This window comes from Rhinoraja longicauda, chromosome 7 (assembly GCF_053455715.1).
Source record: "Rhinoraja longicauda isolate Sanriku21f chromosome 7, sRhiLon1.1, whole genome shotgun sequence".
NCBI classification, from domain to species: Eukaryota; Metazoa; Chordata; class Chondrichthyes; order Rajiformes; family Arhynchobatidae; genus Rhinoraja; species Rhinoraja longicauda.
In genome coordinates this window covers 32829184-32839532 of record NC_135959.1, presented here as the reverse complement: position 1 = coordinate 32839532, position 10349 = coordinate 32829184, and the positions used below count along the sequence as shown (strand labels likewise).

Sequence of the window (10349 nt, the reverse complement as noted above, 5' to 3'; positions counted from 1 at the left end):
GCAGAGGGTTTAGGGTGTGTATTATTACATGTTTGTTTTTAGTCATTTGGTATCATTTTGACAGGTTGTTTTCTTTGCGATAGGAACTGACTAAGAAGGATGCGAGAGCTTCACGGTTTTGTTAAGCTTATTATATTATGTTATATATACTCCGCATAGTTCGGATAAATAATATTTGCATGCATTCATTTCCAGAGGGAAAAAAAACATAACACCCTTTTTCGAACTGCACATCTTCAATAGTATATATTTAAAAGGCTCTTGCAAAACGTAGCTTCATGAAGTAACGTTTGTATGTATTCCATGGTAGTTTGTCTCGCCGTTCCGAAATCGGAACCCAAAGAAAAAATCATCGGCGATCAGCCTAAATGCAAATTTTCTGCAGATTCTTTAGATCAAAACAGTTCGTTTTTCGGTTAGGTTTGGCCTCACACTGAAGATGACAGCAATAAACAGATTCTCATTTAACCCCTGAGCAGGAGGTTTTTTTTTCTTCCCGGTCTAAGGCATCATCACATTGCGAATTGTTTCGGAATGTAAAGGCATCCGAAGTCTCTGTACGCAATAACATTACAATAGTTGCTTCGGTGATACTTTGCTGCCATTTTCGGAATCTTTTTACTGATCTGGCCGCAGCGAACTGCGGCAGCTGTTTTTTGCCTTCTCCAAAACGGAGTTAAAATCATTTGATTTGCCCTTACAATGTCTAATTCAGGTTATAAAAGAAAGCATGGTTAAAGGGGAAACCCTTGAAATATTATGCGAGGACCCATCCTCCCCCCACCCCACCCCCCGAAAAAAACCCAAAAATCAAATGAACATACAGCTGGGTCCCGCACACTGGCAACGAGAGCGCCCTGCTCGGAGTGGATTAGGAACAATTGGAGCTTTTGTTCGCTGTGCACTGCACGCGAACGGCGCTGTTTCCCGTCGCCTTTAACTATTGCATTGCGATTTTATTTCCTCGAGAGATCGCATTTGCCAATTAGCATTTATTTCTAATCACGATGCAAGCATCTGCAAGACAACCAGCAGAGCGAAGTTAGCCGAACAGCCACCCGGCTCTCCCAGTTAAACAGGAAAGTTGTTCAAAAAGCGTCATTCCTTCCCCCCCCCCCCAAAAAAAAATAACGTGGGGTGGGGGCGTCCAGTTTAAATATGGATTGACATACGCCTGGGTGTTGTACGTAAGGAACAGATAACTGCGTGTATGCATCCAACCCCAATGTACATACGCACATAACATAGCCACAGTCTCATACGTGCCAAGATCTATGGTAACAGGCTCCCTGTTTTCTGATCCAGACCTCTGCTGAAGTGTCTGCGAGAGGAACTGCACAGAGCAGCGAGGTACTAGATCCGAGGAGTTCACCGCAATAAGCAGGAATAGCGAGTGATATGGTTACCCCTTGGTAATATACTGGTGGCTCGTTGCATCTCTAATTGAATCCAAGCCGTGGGTTAAAGAATACGTCAAAATCTACTTTGCCAACAGAGAGGTCGGAACGAAGAGGGGGGTGGGGAGAAGATAATTCTGTTCCAAGTAAATCGGTTTAAGCTAAACGGAATCGACAGCTTTTACGCCAACATTTGGCTGCTGGTGTGAATTGATTTTTTTTTTCTTCCACCGATCCCCTGATCAGACGCTTTTTTTTGTTGTTGCCACCACGACTCAGCAGAGGGTGTTAGCTCTTCCAGTGGACACCAAACTGGAAACGATCACAGTCGCTTAGCACATCCCCGACCGAGAGAGAGAGAGAGAGAGAGAGAGGCGGCAAAAGGAGGTGGCAGAATATGCAATGATTGCAGAATTTCTCTCCCTCCAGCACTTTGCGCTCTCCGGTCGGGTGGCCTCAGAATCCAAACGCAACTGAATGAGCACGGATTATATATATTTACCGCCAGCGGGAGACGGTGGCATCGAAAGCCGAGGAACAGCGAGTGACCGCGATGGATTGCAAAGCCTGATTATGCACTTGCTTATGTGTGTTTGCAGTTTTTCTAATGCCTCTCTCTTTAGACAAGTACCGGGGCTGTGCACATAGTCTTGCCTTCCTGTTGGTGGTACGTATCCACTCACTCCGCTATCCCGATTGACAAACAACTGTGATACTTTCCGAGCTCGGATCTTCCTCTTTGCTTTCTATTTATACATGTAATTTAAAAACAAAAACAAGCTGAAACTGATTTTTATTTTATGCATGTTTTTTTAAAATAAACAATTCAACCGAAGCAATTCATGGCATGAGATGGGGGGCAGATGCCACTGTTTGAAAATGGTGCCGTGGTTTGTGTGGGTGCAAATCATTCTGGGGTTTGCCTGGGGCAATACGACGACGGACCTTTGCGAGAAGATGTGCTCATGCATTGAGGTGGAAGGAATACTGCATATCGACTGCGAGAGAAGAGGCATCACCGACCTGCAACATAACAGCGCGCCCACCTCCCGCTTCTATCAACTATTCTTGCATGGCAATTCGCTATCCAAACTCTTCCCCAACGAGTTCGCCAACTTTTACAACGCGGTCACTTTGCACCTGGAGAACAACGGCCTGCACGACATCATCCCGGGAGCTTTCTTGGGGCTGCAGTTGGTGAAGAGGCTTCACATCAATAACAACAAGATTAAAGGTTTCAGGAGGCACACCTTCCTGGGGCTGGATGACTTGGAGTACCTCCAGGCGGACTTCAACCTGCTCCGGGACATCGACCCCGGGGCTTTCCGGGACCTCAACGCGTTGGAAGTCCTGATTCTAAATGACAACCTCATAACCGCGCTCCCGGCTGACCTGTTCCAAAATGTGCCCATCACACACCTGGATCTCCGGGGGAACAGGCTAAAGACCCTGCCCTACGAAGGGATTTTGGAACTCATTCCCGGCGTCGCTGAAATTCTGCTGGAGGACAACCCCTGGGACTGTACGTGCAATCTTCTGCCCCTTAAAGGTGAGGTGAGAAGGCCAGTTTGGGGATTTTAAAAATGGGGAGGTTTTTACTAAAAAAAAAAGGCTGATGAGGATTGCTTAATTATGGTCCCTAGATGGCGGAGTTGGGTAAAGGGGCGACTGAACTCAAAACTGTTACCAGAAACCAGCAGCGGCCTGTCTGTGTTCATTAAAGGTAGCTAGAGGGGGTACATTCAGTTCTGACAGTTTGTGCCAAGTGTGAAGTAAACGAATTCACACCACAAAAGTGGTTGAATTGACCCACGCAGATTTCGCTCGTAATGGGATGAAAAGCAGGAAAGAGGTGAATGGGTGGATAAATCTAGCTCATAACATGTCGAAGTTGCAGCTGTGTGCTTTGAAAATGTACCCCGTTGCAGAGATGCTCACTAGCCCCAAACAGCATTCATTTTTTAGATATATCCTTATAGTTATGTGCCAACTTTGCTGCCATTTGATTTGTCTTCTAAAAATGCGTTTGTTTCAAAATTGTTGCTTCCACGGCTTAACATCAAATATTGTTAAAATTGTGAACTTGGATAACGATATTTACATATTATGAGTGCCTTCTATTTCATGACCGTAGTTTAACAGGATAAAGTAATCCAAATTGTAGCCAGAACTGTTTTATGTTAATACTTAGCAGTCATTTTAATACATGTTTTGTAACGTATACATTAAGAGTGTGATGGTGACTAGCATTGGTTAATGTAGCAAACTATCAGGAACATCGCCAATTTACATTGTTTTTCCCTTCAAGAATGGCTTGAGCACATCTCACATTCGGCTTTGATTGGAAGAGTAGTTTGCGAGGCACCCATGCGATTGCAAGGAAACGACTTGAATGAGACGTCCGAGTTCGATCTATGCCCCTCGCAGAATGAAAATGATTTAAGTCTTGTTGCTCCTCCTGCTCAGCGGCCGTCAGAGCTGCCTCCGACTCCAGCTGCTCAGCATCCACGGCCACCGACTTCAGCATCAGTGCACAAAGGAGTATCAAAGCCACGCGGAAACTGGCAACTGAGGACAAGACCTTCAGCCAATGCAGTTGTACCTAATGGCAGCAGCAATCCCCATTTATTAACTGGATGCCCTACAGTTTGTAGCTGTTCTATCACCAGCGTCGTATCAGGTCTTGAAGTTAACTGCAGGGGCAGCAAACTTGAGAGTGTAGCAGATCTCCAGCCAAAACCATTGAAAGCGCAGGAACTCTTTCTCAGACAGAACAATATAGGAATCATAAGGAAGACTCATTTCCTGGACTACAGCAGTTTGACTTTGTTGGATTTGGGAAATAATGCCATTAAGTTAATAGAAAACAACACCTTTTGTAATCTCACCAATTTGCGTTGGCTGTATCTGGATAATAATAACTTGGAAATTCTGCTCCCTGATATGTTTGCAGGGCTTCAAAATACAGAGTATCTAAACTTGGAGTTCAACTTAATTCAGTTGATCCTACCAGGCACATTTAATTGGATGTCAAATCTGAGAGAATTGTTCTTGCATAACAATTTATTGAAATCTTTGCCTGTAGATGTATTTTCTTCCGTCTCTCTCTCCAAGTTAAGTCTGCACACCAATTATTTTATGTATCTCCCAGTTACTGGAGTTTTGGATCAATTAACTTCTGTTGTGCAAATTGACCTTCATGGAAATCCATGGGATTGTTCCTGTAACATCATAGCTTTCAAACTATGGGTGGAGAGGATGGGCACTGATGTCGTTGTAAGTGAATTAAAATGTGCGTCTCCTGAAGAATTTTGGGACAGAGACTTTAAGTCAATAAGCAATGAGCTGATGTGCCCAGAGTTATATGCAAAAATCCATCTAACGTTTTCCTCATCCAGTAACATTACCATATCAACAGAGACAGGGACTCATGTGAATCCATACTTGGAGACCAGCAGAGTTTCTATTTCGGTGCTGGTACCTGGCCTTTTACTTGTCTTTGTTACATCTACCTTTACAGTGGTTGGCATGCTTGTGTTTATTTTGAGAAACCGTAAGAAATCGAGAAAAAGGGATACCAACTCCTCTGCTTCAGAAATTAACTCCTTGCAAACAGTGTGTGATTCTTACTGGCACAATGGGCCTTACCATGCAGAGGGACCTCATAGAGTTTATGATTGTGTTGCACACACCCTTTCAGACTAGGCTTAATGAAATGAAATACTGAAAATATAGAGGGTGATTTAAAGCAGCACGTTTCTCTGGAAATGAGGTTCATACATTGAATGGTAAAGGCTCCTGATGTAAATAATGTTACCATAGGCTTCTGCTAAAAAAAAAATCTGCAACAGAATGTTGAACACAGCTTTCTAATGAACAATAAATAGCAGACATATTACAAGAGTACATATAACTTTTAGAACTAACCTTTTTTTCTCCTGCTGTGAAACACACGTGTATTTCGGAAGTAAGCACAGGAACAATGTTGTTGCTTTCGCGTGCTCATTTCATGTTGATATTCCGAATGTATATAACAACTAATCAGTTACATAAAAAATATAAAGAACATTTGTTGTCATTTGGAGATATGGGAGAATTGTAAAAAGAATACACAAAATGGGGGGAGGGAGCAGTAGATAACAGCCGTTAGCTTTTGCAGTTGTAAAGTTGCACGAACGCATGAATGTATTGTACAGAACTGTCTAATTAGAAACAAGTGATGCATGTCATGCATGAACTCAACACCACGGGGATACACTACATAGCTGGAAAAAATAGCTATTACAATGCTCCATTCATGAGTACTAATTATATTCTATGAAGTCACGTATCCAGTATTGATCACAGTGACCTTCCCCTGTTTATTTTTGCTGTGATTATAATTGTGCAGTTTGTGCTACTATTGCTTGGATAAGGTGTAAGCTGCAAGTTCATCTTGTTTTGGGCCATATTTGTTCATGCATGGTTAATAATTATTTAAGTTATATTATGAATTTTTCCGTTTTTGGTGTTATTTTATATTTGCTAATACATATTCTCATCAAAATTTTAGTGCAGTTATTATGTTTTGTACCGTGGTAATGAAATTCAAATGGCCAATGGAATATTCATTTTTTTAAACTTGGGAATAAATATATGGAGTACACTTAAGCATGACCAATTAATGTCATTCTATTGCTCAGGCTGCTTCAGTGATACAATGTAAACTATTTTATTCAAGTCATCATTTTGTCACATAATAAAATGAAAAATGCTATGGAGATGGCACTTAGAGGACATTTAATAGGATTATTTTAGAATTTTATAATGGCAAATTTTTTCAACATTAAAATGACTGGTTTAATCTGAAGACTCATTTAGTTATTTAGTCCTCATCGGAGCATAATCCCAGCTGTATGAAGAGATCTTTTCACATTTATCTGTAGTGTTAAATATTTATAAATTACCATATAATTTGTTTTGCAGCTGTTTAAACTTTGGGAGACCCTGAAATATTCCAAAATGCTCTGAAGTGACCATGGTGTTTTACCATGACAGCAGCACTCAAGTGTTCCCCCATAGATAACTGCAAGGCTTTACATGGTTATGGAAGTAATCAACATTTGGTTTTGAATTGATCTGTGAACTACAGTGTCACTTAAGTGGTCAGCACATTGGACTGATAGTGCAAAGTGTTGGCAGCCTTGGCAACGGATACTTTCCTAATGGAATTTATTGGCAGTAAATGGTTCCTCAGCTCATAAAATACCTTCTTTGTTCAAAAAAAAGTGTTGTTGTAATCCTCGGAATTTATAAACAAGCAGGCTTGAGTTCTATCCTATGTGAAGCAAGGGGTGGTTTGCTACAAACAGGGTCGGAGGCGGAGTGAGGGTATGTGCTGGAGTGATGGTTTAAATAGAAAAGAGGATGTATGTGGAAGAGGATGCTGCATGTGGAGGATGGGGTGATGTTTGTGCAGAGAAGGTAATATGTGGATGATCAATAGATGTTTATGTGCAAGAGGGATAGTGTATGTGGAGGTGGCCGTTTTTTTGTAGGGGAACAGGATAGATTGGATTGGTGTGAGGGTCCATGAGGACTTGACGGGGTCATTTGGCCTCGTATGTCAGGAAAATATTTAAAATGGGAAATATGGAGCCGGGATATCAGGATGGGAGATTATATATGTAAGAGAAGGGATGATTTTTATTCTATGCTTTTGACAAATCAGATAATCATACATCTGATGACCTTCATTTAAAACAGCATTAATATAAAATAATTTTTAAAATGTCACTGATACAGTAGTATGGTTTTCAAGTATTAATAACTAAACATACAGTGTGAAAATTAACGTGTAAATGTTGAACAGATTTGTATAATATTCTTTACCGTGCTATTTTAATGCATATTGTAATGCTTTAATGTCTATGTCCAAGTACTAGATAAAGATATTTTATATAATCATCTTATGTATTTGTATGCCAATATTAACTGTGATTAAGGCCCATTGCATTTTGCAGGCCTTTGTGAATTATTTTAAAGATAAATAGGGACTTTTTTTTTGTATTGCAGAAACTGAAAGGATCCTGTAATAATCTGGGATAATTTAAGAAGTGCAGAAATGAATGTTAATTCTCAAACCAGATTTCTTTCTAACACTGAAGATTTGGAGCATTATATTCAAATAAAGTGTAAGAGGCTGACAACAAGGACAAGAGAGGAAGGCAGTGGGAAATATTGGGAGCAGCATTGGCCATGAACATAACTAAAACAAAGAGAGCGAGGACAGTTAATGGTTCTCTTCTCGGTTCTGTGTCCTTGTTCCTACCACTGTGATCATAAAATTAACTGTGGTGTGTGGTACTGTCAATATTGTTTCCATAGCAGAAAATGGATAAGAAATACAGTTGGCATATATATAGCAGTGGAGGTGGTGAAAGCAGACCAGGTTGGTGGAAGTGGTAGGAACATGGAGTAGATTCTGTGGAAAAGTGAATAGTGCATGTACCACCAGGTCATAAAGGTAGAAAGGAGGAGTATGAACATAGAAAGAAGGAAGGATTTAATTCCTTCCATTGTGCCTTTGGATACAGCACCAGCATTATTATTATTATTTTTCAATCTTATGATTTGAAATCAGGTGCAGTGCTGTCCCCCAATTATCCTGCACGATTGCTTTAACGGCAAACAAATCTAAAATTTTCAAAGATTAGCTGATTTTTTAATGTCTTCTGCAAAATGATCTGTGAGTATATGTTTTCCTCCAGGGTCACGGAAGCTTGGCACATTTTCAAAGCTCTTGATGAAGGTTTGTTCTTGTTACACTAGAATAGAGCATTTAGAGAAAAGTAGATATTTTTCAGATAATTGGGTGCCTTTGCTAATTAGACATTTCATTACCAATGAGAAAATTAGTGATTTTCTGATTTTCTTAATGAAGAGGGGATAGATTTGACTGTTAGGGAATCACGGTTTTCAGAACACATTGGGAGCAAAATTAATTGGGACACTGTGGCGGAAATTAAATCATCCTATTTATCAAATTGTTTCAACTGAGTGAAAATCAATCAGTCCTACTTTAATGCACCAGGAATCCATTGGTGCTTAAGAAATGGCCCCATTTAGCACATCTGCAAATAAAACAGTTAAATTAACATATCAGACGGACCCATTGTGAGATCAGGAAGAGAAAACAAATGAGCAGAATGTAAAGCGAAACACAATAAAATGGTACTAAAGGGGAAAACTGAACTCCAAAACATCGACATGAAGAAAATAAATCCTAATGTCAAACTGAAGCTGATTAAATGTTTGGTATTATCAATGATTTTAACAAGGAAAGACATAATGAGAAAAGTACATGTGAATTGCTGGGATAATTACTGTTTACAGACTTATCTACATACTTTTACCTTGGAGAATATATTGTGAAGTAATGGAAAGATCCTCAGGAAAAAATAATAATTTGACTGGCTCAATTTGAACATTGCTTTCATAGCTATATCAATACTTGTATCAGTCTCATGTGGCTCATGCATTTTATAGACTTACATTATCTTGATGAGAGTACACACATTCAATGGATGCATCAGTTCAGAATTAAGAACCCTACTTGAATTATGCCTTTTAGTTATGTAGATTATTATATCATAAAGGGATAAATATGGACCAAGATAATTTGGTACTCAAATACAATGTCACTCCACCCCCTGCCTACACTACCATTGATGGGAAGATGAAAGAGCAATATATTATTGTCCATGGAATTTGGTCCAGAAATGCCATTTTGGAGATTAGAAATAGTTAGGATGTAAGGACATTGTAGTGTGTTGGATCAGTAAGCGTGCATATAAATATTTCCATCAAGAGATTAAATATATCAGTTAGAGGAAATCATACTATCCACTGTATGTGATTTATGGAAAGAATAGGTGAAATAGTTTGAATAATGTTCATACATGTTAAATGAAAAAAATGTAAAAGTAAAAACATTTTCTTAATTGGCTAAGTATTTTGTAGTCATCAATGGATCTAAGTCATCAATAGATGCAAGGGTGTGATATTGTTACATGATTATTCAATGCTATTGTTTGTTTCATTACGACTAGAATTGTTATTTAATTTTTGAATTATTTTCTTTTGTTTATACGTTATTCTTGTATTTTATGCAAATGTGTGTTGGCACTGAACAAATGCTGGTCATGTAATAAGATGCTCATGTTTCAATTGTTCTTGAGTTTTCAATTCAGCACCGAGAATTAATGTGCCGGCTTTATTGGTTTAAATTTTCTCAACTTCCTCATTCATGGATTATTGATGGTATAATATTCATCTCATTAAAAGGCCACTTTTCATTGTGAATTATGACAGCGAGTTAGGGGACATTGCTTTGTCGTAGAGAAATCATCACGCTGAGCAGAATGTTAATCTCACATCCGCACACATTTGTTAATCTCACATCCGCACACATTTCCTTTTCAGTAAAGGCACACCACATCACAGAAGAAATTATGTGTCTGCACAATTTTCCAGCTAGGTTAAGCAAATTCTATATCGGACTTGAAACAGTGATATACTCCACACGGCTCAGTGTGGCAGTATGCACACTCTGTAAAATACTAAATCAGAATAAGTTGCATTTAACAACAGGAACACAAGAAAATTGGAGCCGGATATACCACTTAGCCATTCCAACCTGCCTCACCATACAATATGCTCATGGCTGATCTGCCCTAGGCGTCAACTCCTCTTTTCTGCCAGTGCACCATAGCTCTCATTCCCCGATCTATCAAAAAAAAAATTAACCTCCTATATAAATATGGCCAATGACCACGTTTACACAACCACCCAGATAGAAAATTTGCCACTTTCTGTGAAAATTAATTCCTATGCATCTCCACTAGATTTTAGATCGACTCCACCTTATCTTGCAACTATGTTCTGTAATTCAAAAAATTCACAAGGTTTTGA

The 10349-nt window shown here is 39.5% G+C and overlaps 1 protein-coding gene across 1 annotated transcript; it reads left to right on the top strand.

The window, feature by feature from the left end:
- The first annotated feature begins 1142 nt into the window (after positions 1-1142).
- slitrk1 (SLIT and NTRK like family member 1) lies at positions 1143-9744 on the top strand. The gene is made up of 2 exons (XM_078402324.1): positions 1143-2946; positions 3706-9744. Exons 1-2 carry the CDS (start codon positions 2250-2252, stop codon positions 5100-5102), a joined length of 2094 nt encoding a protein of 697 aa, XP_078258450.1. The 5' UTR covers positions 1143-2249; the 3' UTR covers positions 5103-9744.
- Positions 9745-10349: the final 605 nt, after the last annotated feature.